The sequence below is a fragment of the Lingula anatina genome, chromosome 1, assembly GCF_051362555.1.
Source record: "Lingula anatina isolate TDL-2025a chromosome 1, LinAna3.0, whole genome shotgun sequence".
Classification (NCBI taxonomy): Eukaryota; Metazoa; Brachiopoda; class Lingulata; order Lingulida; family Lingulidae; genus Lingula; species Lingula anatina.
In genome coordinates, this window is record NC_141767.1 from 12,796,717 (window position 1) to 12,815,130 (window position 18,414).

The 18,414-nt window shown below is 37.2% G+C and overlaps 1 protein-coding gene across 14 annotated transcripts in view; it reads left to right on the forward strand.

The window, feature by feature from the left end:
• Window positions 1–18,414, forward strand: part of LOC106170586 (neuron navigator 2) — a 167,818-nt gene that overhangs the window by 109,032 nt on the left and 40,372 nt on the right. For all 14 annotated transcript variants that reach the window (XM_013550494.3, XM_013550496.2, XM_013550499.2 and 11 more), the window contains one exon: window positions 16,213–17,801. In XM_013550494.3, the coding sequence (XP_013405948.2) occupies window positions 16,213–17,801 (1,589 nt within the window). The remainder of the gene's footprint in view (window positions 1–16,212; window positions 17,802–18,414) is intronic.

The window sequence follows — 18,414 nt, forward strand, 5'->3', positions numbered from 1 at the left end:
TTCTGCTTTAACCCCATAGGATCCAGTTAATGCTGACCCATAAAGCTCTGCTGTGCCCGATTAATTCTGTGAGCTAGCCTTGAAAAGCCGGGTCACCTCAGTAAATTGGTCATAATTTATTTGTTTGCCTTTATTACCCATACAAAGTATACATTTTAAAAAGCCAATATTTCAGGCTAAATGAAAATAGAATTACATTTAAATTTTACATGCATTTTCAAAAGTTATAGCCGGTTAAAAACTACATTTTCATTTGGTAATGGGTAAAATAAAACAAAGTTGATTTATCTTATGCACATCAATTGTTTATTTCCACATACATTTGCCTGAAAATTCACAGGGATGATGTCAATTATAGTAACTTTCAATCCAGGAAATTTCAGCAATTTATCTCTATCAATTTTCAAGTTATGATCGTTTTGCTATCAGGTATACCAGCTTTTCAGCTCACCTGAACATCGTGGCCAGAGCTGAATAGAAGTCAAATTTTTTCACCATCTATGACAAAAACATCTTTAAAACTTATATCATGAATAAAGGAATATCATCCCCACTGTCTATATCACTGTCACTCGAAAACACCTTATCGGTGTCGTAGTTTTCAATCATTTCAATAACAGTATTCATTCGCAGGCCCCTTCCGTAGTGAGAAGTCGCCATTTTGATTTTACTTTCACCAGCTAGGTCTAGAAAATCGCCGATTTCTCGCTCATATATATTTCTATCGTCCTTTATATCATAAATAAATGAATATCAACGCTACTTTCTATGTTACTGTCACACGAAAACTTCTCTTCAAAGTCCGGATTTTCAATCATTTCAATAACAGTATCCCTTCGCAGGTCCCTACCGTAGCGAGGAGCCGCCATCTTGATTTTACTTTCTCCAACTAAGTCTTGAAAATCGCCGTTTTCTCACTCATATATATTTCTATCGCCTTTAAAAATGGTGGCAATGAGAGACAAGAAACATACCCGGATGTTAAACTATATATCATTTCATGACTCACAATACAAAAGAGTACAGAAGACGATCTTTCCAAGATACGCACATATGCGGTTCTGGGCGTTTGGGGTAAGCGATAATTGAACCGCACATATGCGGTGACGGGCTCTATGGGGTTAAAAATACTTGACTAAGTGTGAAATTGATCCAGGTATAGGATGACCCTATTTCACCTACAACACAAATTCAAATAGAAAATTTCTAAAAATACAGTCACTGCCTTTAGTACTCTTTTCCACCCCAAATCCCAACCCCCTTCATGAGTGAATCATAAAAATTGCTTGGGTGATAAAATGAGCTGGTTTTGTATTAAAGTTTCTCGTAGATAGGCATTCTACCCCTCCTCCTCCCTCTCCAGCTCACTTCATACCTGGAGTGATGATCACCTGTGTTTAAATCTGGTCAAGTGCCATAGATGCCCCAAAGATAAACTTTTTTCCAAGCCCCACCAAATAACATGGTTCTCAATTGACTTTGCTGGTTTGGTTGTTATTTCAGAGCTTGTTAAAGCTAGCTAATGGTGTAAGGTAGACATGTCCTTCCCCTCTAATATAAACATCTAATGTGCTGCATTTTTGCTTATTTAAAAACCGTGCCAAAATATTTTTTGTACTTATAGGAACTGTTGTTTAACCCCTTCTCAGTATAAGTTGCACCTGTATAAGGAGGGAGCATGTTCGCTTTGCATGCTGGCTATTTTAAACTGTTGAAGAGAAAAGTTCAGAATAGTAAGTGTCTATTATTTTTTCAAATAATCTGTAATAATTTCTTTAATTTTAGGTACGATTCTTTGGTAATTACAAGTGCAATTGTTTCGAGAATGCATGTTGTTCCTACATTAAGGTGCTAAAGCGTTTTGTCTACAAAACAACCTACAGTATGTAAACCATTTTTTTTCCCTGCTTCCTGAAGACAAATGGAATTGAAAGGTTTTCATGCTTGTTGCTCATTGTGTCTTGGTTGGCTGATATGTTACAGACTGCATGTCTCATGGCCAACTGTGAGCTCATTTGATTCCTTGTTCTGATTGTAGCACTGGAATCTATTGAAAGAAATGAAAAGTGTGATTTGTGAAGTTGTTAACTACACATTAGAGCCGACACACACAACCCTTGACTTTGAATTCTCTTGAGGAAAAAAGAATGTTTGAGTGTTTGCACACTTGTGAACAATGCATTTGCATTGACATGTATAATTATGTAGTATTGAAATGAACGGGGTTGAAGAAAAAAGAAACAGAAGTTTCGTGAAAATGTGAATTTGAAAACAATACATTGGAAATGACAGCCACATTTTACATATGTTTCAACATTGCAGTAATGAGAAGGCGTGATTAGTGTGAGTTGCAGTTGGCCCTCTTCATAGATAGTTGTTTAGGATAGACACATTGCAGAGAAGGTATTGACAGCACCTTAACTTTGATCTTGTATACGTAAAAAAATAAGTAGACATCAAGCTAGGGAGGCTGTCAGATACGCAGACATTTATTGCACACTATGGGAACTCTTTGGAGTAAATCTCCACAGGATTTGACAACCTCGTCTCATCGGAGATTTTCCAGGTATTTTCAGATCTATTTAAAGGACAGATAAGAAGAAGGGCTGCAGTTTTATTAAATGTTTGTATACATGTTGATATTTATGAGGCTTTCTGTAGTTTTATGTGTGACGATAGGTTTTTATGCGCAATGCCTTTCATTGAGCGTAAAGGTAACATGGCATAATGTCTTACTATCAACACTATGACAAAAATATTGTTTGGTTAACTAGCTCAGTTTTTAAAGTCCATATAAAGCCATGGTACAATGTTGAAACAGCAGTAGGAGCAGTTGACTTCACCAGCATTGCCAAGAGGACAAGAGGAAATAAAGATATATTTTTATTTTTTTTCGTGGCATTTTTATCTCTTTTGTGCTACAAGAGATGATGGTGCTGTGGTGAATGTCTTGTGTAGGAGGAATTTAGATCTCCAGTTTCAAATGTCAGCTATCTGTGATGTGAATAAAATAGACTGCAATTTAGAGGCAAACATTTTTCAAAGGTCAAATGGCCATCAATTTAGACTGTTGTTTCCAAAATTTTATTACTGTTTAAATGGGTGTTTTACTTAGTCAAGGCACCATTTTTATGGGCATTTCAGTTTTTCCTATGTCCAAAATCAGATATTTTATGTTTACTCAGGCTGCATCTGTCCCAAAACTGTGCTACCTGTGAATGCAAATATTCAAAGCAACCCAAGTTGAATGCATTACCTTTTGCAAATAGTAATGCAAGTTAACTTTACCTTGCCATGTTAACATATGACTTGTGCTTGGTTAGCCACTGATGATGCTATGAACATTTAGAGAAAATATATGATTGAAGGGGCCATAGTTTGAAGATTTTTTCTCTACGAGTTGACGGCTGAAGCTTGATTAATGAAGAGTGCCTGATCTCTTGACCCATGCCAAACTGACCACAAAAACAATAGCTACACTCAGGGTTGTAGGAAGTGGGTGGGATCCAGCGTCAAGTACATTAGGAAGTCCAGAATTTGGTCAGATTTGTTTTTCTGTCTTTAAACTTGTGTTTAAATATATAAAAATGATTCACTGCTGATATTTGGAAGAAAAATTTTATCATTTAAATGGTTATGATAGAAAATGTGTGTATATACCCAAAGTTTTATCATTCTTTGAATTAAGATGGAATCTCGATCTGTGTGCGGTATATTTGACAATTGTGAAAAATGCCAAATAAAGAATTGGCTATTTGTTTTCTAGATAAGTTACAAGAGTGACTGCTGGGGATTTGACTTGATAAACAGACTTTGGTGTGTAAAGTATATTGTTATAATATTCTCCAAACACTTGGCCATTCACTTTTGTAATTGAATTTCTACAAGGCTAAATTTAGCCTAAGTATTAGCCCTCGCCAAATTAATTCCAGCACTGCACGTGCTGCAGGCTCATTTGAAAGTACTTAAACCTTTGCTGGAAATTGAAAAGCCATCACAAATGAGGAATATACCAGACTTTGATACTTATGTTTTTATTTGATGATTTTATTAGAAATCCCCTACAGCAGGATTAATTCCAGAGTCATGCATTTTCAATTTTGAAATATATATATTTTGGTCAGCCACTTAGTTCTGCAGCCAATTACCATGTGAGTGAAAGGCACAGGGCACCTGTGAAGATAAGAAGAGACATTATTTGTTAAAGTCAGCATTTTGATACCGGCTAACTTTAAGGCTGCAGGTATGCTGGAGAAAAGAGGAGGAGGGGTAGCAGAATGCCTGCAAGATCACATGTTTGGCATGCCTAGACTCATGTTGTAGTTAGTGCTCTTTATAAGTAGAGAACCTTACTGTGTACTAGCAGTAGTGGAACTAAGGATTCTAGGCCACCTCACATTTGGAATGCTGCATGTTGGTTTTGCTATTCTTCAACTAATTGTTACCCAAGTCAAGTGCAAGGAGCAAGGCGCAGCCGTCAGTGTTATGTATGGGCCGGGGCCCAGCTTGTATGGGGAGTGTTTACAAATCCTTTCTTGGGTGTAGTAAAAAGAAAGGCCGAGAGTGCAGCTCTGCAGTTATATGTTTTGACTGAAAATACCTTCTGTGTGGACATATTCATTTTCAGTGTCAGAGACCCCATCTCTGACATCACTTTTTTTATGACACCTGGGCAGAGCAGGCGGACAGACCATGTGCTCTTGGCTTTGAAACTGGACTTTGAAAAAAAAAGTCAAAACAAAAGCTTCAGGTTAAACAGTTGTGAATTTATTTATTATTGTTCACCTATTCAGCAATTAGAAATATTTTGTATAACCTTGTGGTTGGATGAATTGACTGGGTTGAAATGTCACTTCAAGAGTTGCGTTTCACGTCAGACGGGAATCTTGACCTAACCAGTAAGCAGAACCCCAAGATTCAGAAAAGACCTCAAAGTGCTCTGGGGTTTGGGTTCCGTATACAGAAATACAGACCCATTCGCCTCAAGTCTTTCAAGTAAGTGTACATTAAACACAGGTGTAAGGTAAATTTTAGGATGTACTACCTCTGGCACAGCTGAAATATATATAAACCAGGCATGTTTATTCCTAATTTAATCAAGTAATTATTTATCTGAGACTGCACAGATGCTTTGATGGTATGGCCAAATGGAAATCCAGGGTTAAATGTACAATATTCTCTGGTTTTATCTTCATAAACTTCAGAAGTGCAAATTTGCAATCCCACCCCATCCCATCTCCCTCTCTCCTTATCATTGCTATTGGTATTGGCACTCGCATATTAGGATATAGTTGCACTAGTTATGTGGAGATATAAGTTGAACAAGTACAAAACAGTTTCAATCAGGATCACACTGGGAATCTTGTTTCTTCCTTGTTCCCCAAGCAGAGCATTGGTTGAATGGATTTTTGGATGCCAGTTTGCATACCTGATATTCTAGGTATCAATGAGACTTTTCTTAGTAGTCTCTTTTAACTCTTTTTATCCCATGAAGAGAAGTCGAAGGTTGAAGCAGAGCATCAGCAAACCACCTACATGATAACCACTAATCCTGTGGATAATGTGCAATTTGAATTTTGTAAATAGTAGTTTTCTCACTATGCTGCTGATTTTGATCTGTAAATGTTCAGCAATCACACCTGCTTCTCCTCCATAGTCTGGTGCTATCAGATCCAGAAGTTATGATTTATTATTTTCCAGTGTTATGTAGTAGGAATGATACTTACTGTTTTGAGATGGTTATTACACAGTAAGTAGACAACAACTTAAGGTGCACATGGACTGGTTTTTATGTTTTTTTTTTAGATAATTTTTTTAGTTTTGATTTCAGATAGTGTTCATTGTCTGCTACTATCTTGTGTTTTTTCTTTTTATACTACTTTTTTTTCTTTTTGCTATCTCAGCCAAGTTGTGCTAATTTTTTTTTTTTAATAATGCATTTTTAAAAAATCAAAAGTGCCCAAATTTTTTAAAACCACATCTCTTCTTGGATATTTACCAGATCATTTACTTATGCAGGGAATTCCAAGATGTAAAATTGAATTACTGCATGCACATTTGAGTGATAATTTGCTGGCCCAAGCTATGTGCAAACATGGTTTAATGAGCTTGCTGCTGGTATGGATGATATTTTCTATCTTGTCAAACTTCCAAGTATTCCCCTTCCGGGTGAAGTGAAAACACTGTGGACATACTTGATAATGAATTGAATGGCAGATGGACAGTTTTTTGCTTGCCCCTTGGACATGCATGTACTACTTGTTGACCAGCTGGTTAACCTTATACATGAATGCAATGACTTTTTAGAATAATATAATTAACAAAAATTCTATCAATATAGGTGACATACCTGTGGCTCAGATGGTTTATCTTTACTAAAGTTGCTGTTTTCTTAATTTCTAACTCTGGTTTTTCTTGACATCTGGTAATTTGAAGTTTAATCATTTTCAATGACTTTGATATGTATGAAATTTAAAATTCTTGTCATTCATTATCAATCACAACGAAATTTAAACTGGTTATTACAAAAACCTGACTTACTGCCAGAAATTGGTTTCAGTTGTCAAATCCTCTAAGCCAAACCATTACTAGAGGTGCTGTTTGTTTAACAACCTTACAATACATTTGTAAACCACTTTGTCTTCCTTCAAGGCAAGTGCTCCCTAGTTCATGATACCCATATATGCATGAGTATCTCTAATTACTTCCATGAAAAAGTGTTAGCAAACGTATTTGGTTGCATGATGAGGTTTTTTAAAGAGACCATACTGAATGGAAGAGAAAAGAAAAGATGCATTCAACCCTTTTTTTATTTCACTTTAGTGTGAGGTTACATACCAAAATTGAGGTTTAAGGTATTTAAGTGTTTAGTCTAGACTGTATTGATGTTCTGTTTTTTGATGCCTTTTGTTCAAGTTTTTGGGAATAAAGTGGTTATACTGTCAATAAGTATGTGCAATTCATATTGAGAGCTGAAGAAATATGAGACAAGTCAAAGTAAGTTTTGGTGATGTTTAAGTAATTTTATTTTGTATTTGGATATACTGATAATTTATGTAGCATTTATGTTGTTCTACTTGTTAATTCTTTTGTGCTTTGCAAAGACAGAGTGAGTGACATTAACAGAAAGGTTTTCCCCTTTGAATCTGGTTGATAACCTGAGCATAGGAAGACAAATAATGAAGAAAAAACATGGCACTGTTAATCTGCCAACATTTTGTGCCTGTCTACTTAAACCTCAGGATGAAGTCTTAGCGCTGAGAAGAAGCTTTCAAGTTTATTGTTCAAGCACTATTTTCTTTAGTAGGCACTATCTATTGCGTAGGCTAGCTCACCCCACAACGTCTGTTTTGTCAGATGGTGTGCCCACAAAATATAACTTCATTAACCAGGGGGACCTGCTGGGCCAGTATTGTACCAGAGATAAGTTGTACCCTGAGACCTGCACCAGCATCCATGATTCATCCTTCCTGCCAGACAGCCATGGGAGCTGTTCCTCCTGACACAATGCTGCTCCAGGTGGTCAGCTCAGGTGGTCAGCAGACAGAAGGTCAAACTGCTGGACTGGTTGATGAATGGGAAGAAACAGTTGGCCTTTAAAGAAGGAGGGAAACAAAATGATATCAAAATTTGAAGAGAAAAAGATGATTGTTGCCTGTTAGGTTTATAGGAAGAAAATAAGATATATTCATTAATGAATATTTTTTGCCAAATTTTATTAGATGTGGTTAAAAGAAGTAGATGAGCTGAATGATGGGATTTGTTGAAGAGAGTATACTGGCTACATGCTGAAGCTCCTCCAAACTTTTATCCAACCTATGTCACCAATATTTCTGTAGAAAAGATAAAACGTCTCCAGCAGTGCACACCTAATGTGTAGTCCCATTGTGTTCAGGTGTGCCAGGGGTCTTTGATCAGACTAACACAGTTCATCAAGTTGACACCAACAAGGTCTAGTTACAAGGTGTTAAGACTGCTATACTACTGTGTGCATTCTGTAGAAGCACACAAAAGTGATTTCAGACTTTGTTCTGCATCCAGTAAATAGATATGAATAACAGAATAAATTACATAAGTTACCCCCCCCCCTCAAAAAAAAAAAAATGAAACATGGACATAATTGAAACTAGTTATAATGAATTCATTGCATTTTGTAATGCTAGATAACAAGCATTATCAGTCAATAGCCAATTTTTATTTGTGTTCAATATCAGTACTTAGAGAGAATAGAACTTGCACTGTGTTCAGGGTCAGCAGCTCCTTTCAGAGGTTCACTGGGATCAACTACTTTAGCTGGCATCCATAGCACTGAGTGCTTGCTTCAGATTTCTCCACCATAAGGTCTCTTTTCCTTATCACTATAGTAATCTGTTGGGTATACTTTCTTTGCTGTGGGGCCATTTTTGTGCCGAGGTTACCAGTAGCTTATAGAGGTTGATTTTTGAAGAGAAAAACAGATGGTTCTTTTTGTGTGTGGTTAGTTGTCAGGGGTATCCTTAAACTTCAGGGAATTTTAATTTGTCAAAACCAGGAGAGAGGAAAAGCCAAGAAACTCCCTGTAGAGTTGGATTTTTGAAAACCAAAAGCAGTTCCATTTTTATACTCGAATTGTAGGTAAGGCTGCTTTTCCTTTGAAATTTGAAGTTATGATTATTTTAATAACTGCTGTTGCACAAGGATAATTACTATATTACGAAGCTTCCAGGGCAGTGGTTTCAGTTCTATATTGGGGTGAGGACCTATATTTTAGTAACGATTACATAGAGGTACTTTCTTTGTCTATCACAACAAAGCACTGTTGTAAACAAAGCTTTTAAAATTTGATATTTTGAAACACTTCAAAGTCCCGTCATGATTGGCAGGTTTTCAAGACACAGATCAGGTTGACAGAGTCAGGTGAAATGACATAAAGATAGGTGAGACTGTTGTCAGTCATTGATTCAACCCCAGTGACCGCAGTCAGTGGAGCTCTAAATAACTACTGTCAGCACTGCACTCAACCCTGGTGACTGCAGGTAAAGTACCAGAAATGAAGTTTTCCATATTAGAACACACTGATCTTTACCAAATTTTGTAATATTGATACAAAATGTGTTTTTTAAGTTGTGTATATATTTTTTTAGAAACTAAGTGATTAGTGTCGCTATGGTTTCAGTACTACTCAGAAGCTTCCAGGGCAATTATATGTCTTGTATGTATAACAGAATATAATAATTAACAAAAAAAAAAAAAAGAGAGTTCAAATCTTTTTTTTTTTCTTGTATTTTTAAGAAAAACTTGGCTTTTGTATATAAAGAACTTGTATTGCTGCTCGACTACTGTTTAAGTGTAGTAGAAGTGTGGTATTGTAAAATATACATCATGCTTTATTTCAATTTGAGCAGGCGTGACTTAACTAGTATAATTGAAATGTATTACCTTAGCCTACAAATGACTAACAATGAATTTACTAGTTATTTATAGTTAAAAGCCGTGTATTAACCTGGCCACACATAATGGGGGTACACATTCCAGGTGCCTTGAAATATGTGCCCAAATTAAACACCAACATTAGTGTATCATCCATATAGGTTCACATATTTTCTGCTATTATCACCAGGTAGGGAGCTGGCTGGCAGGTTTAGATCTGTTAAAAATATAATTCTGACACTGGCATTTGCACATTACAAGCAAAAGGTAGGTGTGTGTGTAGAAGTAACAAGAAAGTTCTGCCACATTTGTTTCCATTTCCAGTTTTGTTTCTTTGTTAGTCCTTTATCTTGGAAACCTGGGGATATTTAAGATATTTCCATTTCTTAGACCTGCTTTATAAAGTTACGTGTTTGCTTCGTCAGCGTTTCAGCTTTTTCTTTTCATGTTACAAATCGTGGTGAGTTATGACTTTCGGATGGCAATTGTTTACACGTCACTGCTGTTACAAGACTAAAAGCCTTGATTATGAAAAAGGAACATTGGCTGTTGCTTGTGCAAATCATTTAGGACCAATTTTAAGGATAAATTTTGAAAACAGCTGTATTGTTTTACTCTTACGTGGAACCAAGTTTTGATGGCCTGTTGAAAGAAAGAAGTTACTTCTCTGTGTTGTGTAATACTTCTCTTCCAGTGGTTCCAATGAGTTTGTAAGTAGGATTTTACTTTTGATTAACTTTTTCTGACCAAAGTGAAATGAAAGGGGAAATATTACTTTGTGTATTAGTGCATATTCTTGAATGTGTGATATCAGGCAACAGTGTAAGGTATTTGAGCACTGATTTTAGACTTTTGTAAATATCTTATCTGTAACAAGTTAAGCTGGCTGTATCACCCAAATTATCAGTCAGTTAATTTCCATCTATTTTCCACTTATATTTGTGATTTGAACATGTAATAGGAAGGTTCATTTGTACTTCATTCCATAGGAGCAGTATTAGTACAATACTGGATCAAGTTTCTCTTACATAACCTTGTCTTGTGTCTTGAAGTGAATTACAAGTACTAGGCAATTAGTTCCTCTTAGCCATGGCACTTTTCTTAGTGACAATAAATGGGTTTAATGGTAGGGAGGTGGTCTCTCTCCGTCAACTATTGTTGTTGTTCAATACCATGTTGGGCAAAGCTGTTCATTATACTAGTAAGTATCAATGTGTTCATTTGGGCTGAGGTGGACTAGATCTACCTTTTAGGCAGATTTGACCACTGAGACTACTTAGGTGCTGGTCATTTAGGTGCAAAAACCTGAAGGATTTTGGATTTTTTGAAAATGTATGTGTGGGAGCAGCTAGGTCTGGAATATTTGAGGATTTTTCTAAGGTATATTTGCAAGTGTATCCAATTGTCTTTGCTTTTAAAAGAGGCACGGGGGTTATGTGGAAAGAGGATATCAAAATGAGAAAATAATATTTTCGAAACATTGGGTGATATTTGTTTTCTTCAAGACATGTTTCCAAAATGATGTATTGGGTACGAAAATACTACCACACTGTAACTCTGCCATTAAGAGCTCTCGTTCATCCATTCCAATAGTTTTACTCAATAAGCTGGTCATAGAAAAAGTGCCATTCACAATGGCGCACTAGTGAGTACCAGGTTGAAGTACTGCTTTTCTGTACATAAAAAATGTCATTGTCAATACCCATTTTATACTTGTGAATCTGTTATTGCCCATTATCATGTAGTTATGGATTTTTTTCTAGGCATTGATATACAAAAGATCTTTTGATATACCTGACATCAATTGATGGTTTTGCATCACTTTCACTTCATTTTGTGGTAAGATAGCAGAATTATTTTTGGGTTTGATCCTCATATTGACTGAGATATGTGCCATACTGTTGACTCTGTGCATTTGTGCTTTCTTCTAAAATTCTTTTCAGAAGATTTAATTTTTTTTTTAGATTGGGTCAAATTGGTACATGATTGAGCCTACCAAATTTGCTAGCAAACTTCTCTCCCTTGACCAATGGCAGCACAGCCCAAGCCACTTTACAAAGTTTGTTTAAGATTTGTAATATGGCAGGGGTTGTGTTCAGAGCTGATATAACACATTTTTGGTGCATGTTTGTTAATTATAGTCCTGTATCATCACTGGCTTGGTGGGGGAGGCACATGTTGTGTGGGGGCTACTTGCGGAAATGTTGACCACTCCGACAGTATGGATGTAAATGGATGGAGGATTAGATAAATGGATTAAGCAAGGTTCTGTTTTCAGCATCATTGCACATGAGAGTAGCTGGAATTTTTCCACAACTGGTGTTTCCCACTTATCTAAGGTTTAAACTGAGGTTGGTCAAAGTGGTATATTGAGCTGGACAGCGTTCTGAACATTACTGGACATCTATAGAGAACTTACTGTATTCCATGCATGCCATGCCACTATAAGGTAGAATTATTGATTTACAATCCTTTTAGCACTAGACTCTTGATTTGAGTGATGGCACTGTTTTACTTCAGCTAGTCACAGAATATCTGAGATGTATATTGTACTATCTTACAAAGGTTATCCTCCTTTTTGTTTAGAAAGTTAAAAGTGTAGAATATTGCTGGATTTATATAAAAATTTTGCAGACAAGTGAAAGTAAGGCTAGGTGAGAGTTGTCTTTTAGCATTTACTGTTCCCATTTCTGAATATTATGTTTTTATCCATTGTTTTATTTCATACATTGAGAACCAAATAGAGTCATTACTTTTACACACTTTTGTCACAGTGCACATCTTTTGTCTTGTTTTGTGTCAATAGATCATTGATATTTTGGTTATTATCAGACACCCAAGAAAAATGTTTTGATATCTTAAAAGCACAAAGATAAACACATATAACACTGATGACAATAAGATGAAACAAAATGGAAAATAGATACAAAATATTTTGCTTTGGGCATTTTACCAAGACCAAGAAAGTGTTAAATTGAGATAGCTTGTGAAGTCTCCTACATTCTTTCAAGTGTGAAAGGTTAGAAAGTCGGCATGTAGAACTAAATCAATCATGACACATTAGCCTTACCATCAGACCAAAACACATAAAGTATGATATTAGCATTGGCCCAAAAAATGGGGCACTGAAAAACAGCATGGAGTCCAGTGCATGGTGACTGAGTCTTTTATGACTATACCAGCTAGTTTACCTTGGGCCCTTTAAGATAAACATTACTGAATAAAAATCATCTAGAGCTATAGAATTATATACCAGAACAAGAATATTTAATGGTATCATCTACAAGATAACAGCTTGTATTTTTGTTTTTCGACAATTTTCAACAGTTTTGGTTATTTTATGGTACTATATTCACATCCAGCTTTCAAATAATTATAAACATGTCCCATGTCCATCAATTCAGTTGTCAAATGTGGATATCTGAAATTTCTGTTTGACATTATTGTGGTAGTAGAGGTGTCCAACATCTGGACTTGTTGGTGGCTTTGGTACTTGTGATCTTAAATTTTTAACAAAGCACATTTATTCCCAAGTTTCTCAAAAATTTTATGACGTACATACAGACAGGCATCTACGTGAATGAACTTGAAATATGACACTTGTAGGTATGTAAACTTTTTTTTTTGTGGGAAGAAAGTTTTTTTGTATACAGATTTGTATGCTTATAAGCTCAAGTATCAAGTGGAGACTAATAAGTCATAAACTTTACTGTGTGTAAGTTGCAAGATGATGGATGGATGTTTGCAAAGCTGGGGCTGTATGCATAGAGCCGGGGTTGAAAAATGAAGAAGTACATATTTTCTGCCTGGCAGTTGGTCCAGTTATTCACAACATTTCTTTGCTAAACTTGGGGCCTGAGCAGAGTCAATACAAGAAATGTAGAAAAAAAACAGTGATTTGTTAAATATGGCAATTAATTAAATTCCTCTATTTGTGTTTGAGGAACAAGTTAAAGAAATATGGGATTCCTCTTGGTGACAGCCAGCAGGCTGGACACAGCAGGCTGCCTATATAGGAATCATGATGCTGAATATTTTTGGGGTAAATATCCAATCAAGTCCAGTTTTCCCATTGGGAACCCTTTCTGAGTAGAGAAGAAATACCTGAGTTAGGTGAAGTATTAAGAGGCAGTGTAAGGATCAGGACTAGAAAACCAAGGTAGGGTGGACCACTGAGATTACTGAAGTTTGCCAGTTTTGTGGATATGTTTATTGTATAATTTTGTGGAGAAGAAGATTGACAATAATTGTTAGTGTTGATTTATGATTTTGATCTGAAATTTGAGTAGATTTTAATTCTCTCTCAATTTTGAAGCACAGCAATTTCTTTTCATAGGAAAGTGCATAGTTTTGTAATATAACTTTACATAGGAGGGCATTTTGATCATATGATGTATTGAATTTTTATTAAAAGGGTGAATTTCTTCCTTAAAGACAGAACCATACTAAGATGTTTTTATATTATAAATTTTATTCAATGCCTTTTGTGTTGAAATAATAATGCAGGCACATTTTTTCCTTTACAAAAAATTCTATTATATTTGTACTGGGTACATTTTAGAGCAGTTGTACACTTTTATATTGGGGTAGTAACTGTAAACTTATTCATGGTAAGGTACTTCACGGATAATAAATGGGTGGGTAGCTAGCATATTCAGTAATTTGTAAACAGATTGCTTCCAGTCATGCAATCTACAGAATACTACCGTCCCACAAAAGTGGATTGTGGACAATAGAAGTGTATCAAGTGTCTCTCATACTGTTCTCCATTTGGTCAAACTCAGAGAAATCGCTGCTGACCAAACAGGTTGTAGGTCCAGAATTAATTCCTGAAGCTATCCTATAGCTGCTAATGCTGTTATGTATACACAAAAGTGGAGTATATTGTGTATATTTAGTAGCTGAGGCAGGTGCTGCTGGTAAAGAAGGGAGGTGAGATATCTACAACAAGAAGTTAGTTGGTAAAGCTTCTGACAGTATAAATTAGCTGGTCTTTTATATTACTCTTGATATTTTGCTCATGTAAATTGAAAAAAATTGACTCTATCAAAACAAATGAACTTAGAAGGAATTTTTGAGAACAATATTTCCAAGAAGCAGACTGATTTTAAAGTGAATTAATGCTTGGTAGATAAGTGTTTTATATATGTGTTCAGCATTTTGTAGAATTCCTAGAGATAGAATCAATACTTGTGCAAATTACAGTTCACTGTGCAATCAATGACAGACAGCCAGGCTCTAGGATAAAAAGTTGAGGTCTTTCACCCGTGAGCTGTTTCAGAGGATATTTGCCATATAGACACCAGGGCATGTTTTTAGAATGAAATTGCGTGCAAATGTATCTTTAATCTAGTTATGCTTCCTCCCGTGGGATTGTTGGAAATTTGTTTATGAACTTGGTAAAAAGCACAGATTTCTAGAATGTCTTTGTTCACTTCATGAATGTGTTCTGGGATTTTTTCCACTGTTCCCATTGCTTCACAGCCAGCCTGAGTTTTTCGTCCTATGTAAGGTGTGGGTTTTGACTGATCAAATTTGCCAAGGGGGAATCTTTGAAATTCTTTCTATAGGGCATCAAGATGAACCTCATCCTCAACCAGATCATGTCTGTAAATCAGTTGATCTCATCAAAATGAGATCTACCTATTCCCATAGATCTTAATGGTCAATCCATTAGAAGATATATAGTGGGGGTTTTGAATGTTAACAGGAAATTGGGGAAAGTTCAGCACCTCTGCAGCTTGTGTTTAGTGAGAAATACCCACAAGGTGGACAGGTTATCTGTGATCAGGGGGATGATTTCGCAGTGTTGTGGAATGTGAATTTGGGCTTTTGTTTGTTATCCTGTTGGTTAAAAGGATTCCAATTCAAGAAGGTGGTGTATTCATTTTTCAGTAAGCAGACATGTCACAAATATGTTGTTGTTTTAAGAAGGGGGAAATCGAGAAATGTGGATATTTTGTTTCTTTTGGCCCCTTGCAGTCATGAGAACACTGGGTTAGAGGTGTTTTGCTTCTGAGTTTAGTTTTGCAATGAAAAGGGGAGAATACTGCTTTTTAATGAAGATTTCTCAAGGTAATCTATTTTTCCTGTTAACCCTGCACATTTCAATGCCATTTTGCTTCCTCTCCATCTCATGGGTTTGAGGGCTAGTCCTTGATGGCAGTAATATTTACCCAAGTATAATATTTGGTATTTAGAAAATGCAATGCATTGATTCCTTAACCTGTCAGGGCAGCAAAAATTGACTTTATTTAATTACCTAAATGAATTTTCTCTGTTTGGATGAGTCTTTCTACTCTAGGTCATTATTTTTTTGCAACTGTCCAGATTTTGCAAATTTTATGTTTATCAAAAGTTTTAAATTCCTACCATCCTGCTGTGAAGTTTCAGATTGTGATCACGATCAAGTTATTTCTCCTTAGCACTATCCTTCATGGCCACATATTTTGTTTTGTCTATTTCTTTTTACTCATTAAAATATTTTCTTGTTTACAGTATCTGTTTTATAGCAGTGGCCAGCTCACTGGAACCTCAGTTCATTTCAGCTGGCTGCCATGGACAATGCAGAGCAGTGGAAGAGGTGGAACACTTGCTACATTTATTGAATATTTTATACTGGGAATTATTGTAAAATTAATATCTTATCTTTTCAGTGTCAATTATTTATAGGATTTCATTCTCACAATTTTTCAATTTCCGGTTATGTGGTTTACCTATAGACAGGTTTGCTCTCACTTTGTTGCTGTGATGAGTTTGTTAGCTGCTATGGTCTTTATACATGAATTGATCTTATCCTTGCAGTTTTGATGACAGCAGCTCCATCAGCAGTGGGGACATAAGTGACACCATCAATGAAATCAGCACTGACGAAAACTACAGCAGTCCACAACATAAGACCAAGGGCAGCAAGCAAGGAGCCCTAACCAATGGCAACACTCCACCTAAGTCACATGGTGGCATCCATGGTGATCCTGCCATGATGGCCGCTGGTTTACCCTGGAGAAAATACTCAGATGGCAGCCTTGGGGTGACTAGTGGTGGAATGCCCAGAAACGAGGGTCCATGGATAAAACAAACTGACTTAAAGGCCGGCAGCCCAGGTGCTTATGGGTCATTGCCAAGGAGACCTGGCATGGGGTTGAGCAGAACTTATGACAGAGTTGATGATATTTTGCAGAACTCTGCAGGAAGTGGAGGCTCTCCACCAGGTCAGGGCTCCCCATGGCTGGGCCAGGATGGAGAAAATGGTCCAAACATGTTCCAAAGGAATCAAAATGGCAGAGCCAGCAGTGGTCCTGGGTATGGATTTCGCCGGCCAGTCAGCAGCACCAGTGTTGGTTCTATTGGAAGCAATGGCTCCAGAGCCTCGGGAAGGTACAGCAATGCAGGGATGGTGGGTGGACCCAATTATGAAAACATTGGGCCTTTTACCAATGGTCCCCACAGTCCATATGCCTCTCCTAATATGTTGAATGGCAGTAAATCAGTGACTGATATGAATCCTGATGCATTCAGTTCCAACTCTCTGGATAGAAGGCACCGAGGGTTGGCCTCCTCAAAGACTCAGTCTGGCCTCTCAACCAGCAATGACCGAATAGATCCCGATGCATACAAATCTAGCACCCTGGGACGCAGGCGTCCTGGTGACAGCACCCTGCGTGAAAGGTTATTTGGCAGTCGGTCCAGTCTGACAGGTGGTAACAAAAAAGACGATGAAGCCACAAACAAGTGCAATAGTACCATCATTTCTAACCCACATGCCACCTTAAGCAGGAGGTCAGACTCTGGAATACCTGGATCGGGCAAGCAAGGTTTGCCTTTCATGAACGACTTTTTGTCTCCGGACTATGCGCAGAACCATCGAGGCTCTGGAATGTATGGCACCGATCCCACCAGTCCTGCCGCCTGGCTGAGATCTGCACAGAACGGCATGCAGCAGATGTCAGGCACAGAGAGCATGGAGTCGCTGTCTTCTTCTTCCAGTATTCAAGCTCAGATTCAGCAGGCAAGGGCTCTGAGCTTGGCCAATGCTCAGATCCTGGCCCATGCCCGTGGAGGAGGAGCAGCAGGAGACGGCGGGCGCGTGGAGAGGTCAAACAGTATCAAATCTTCTCAGTCCGAGAGAGGCTACCCTGTCAACTGCCAAACCAACCCTGATCTACCTCGTACAAACTCATATGGCAACTTGGATAATGGTGGTGGTCCTGTGAGTCCAACTCCCAGCAACAGTTCCCAGTCCTCCTCCAGGTTCACCTACCCACTGACTGCCCTCAGTAGCTCTATGTATACCAGCACTCCCAGCTCAATGGTACATTCAAACAGCTCCCACTCAAACCTGCCCTTTGGTGGACTCCTGGCCATGGCACAACTGGGGAACAGGAATGACGAATGTGAGTATAGTACTCTGGCTAAGCTTGGTGCTTATGAAGGGTTGAGAGAAGGTTCGTGCTATATTACTTAGGTCATTTTTGAACACAGGTTATGGTATACCATGACGATTATGAGAAAATTGTTAAAATTTATTGGAAGTTTTAATCCTATGTGAAACCTCAGTACTATGCCTTTATTATTTCATAAATCCAGTAAAAATATCCTCAGTTTAAGTTCTTTGTAGATGTCACTGTTATGATGTGATGCCGAAAGTTGACAGTTGCAACTTCCAGTATTACAAAATAATTTTGAACCTCACCTTAACCCAAGTTTCTGACCATTTCTTAGAAAGCTAATATATGTTAACCTATCATGCAACTTCTATTCCACGTATCCCAGTTTTTATCTGTGATGTTTCTCAATTTCTTTCATAGTCAGACAGTTAGTGGAATCTCCCCGTCTGCCTGCTTGCATACCCAAACGGATGATTTGCATATTTGCTATATATTGATGGAGAGATTGGCTGTAGTTCCAAGACATGTTTCTTTTGGCAAGAGAGTTTTCCTGTACAAAATCCAGTTAGCTCTTGATTTTGGAACTAACAGTGATTGAATATTGAATGGATTGTTTTGT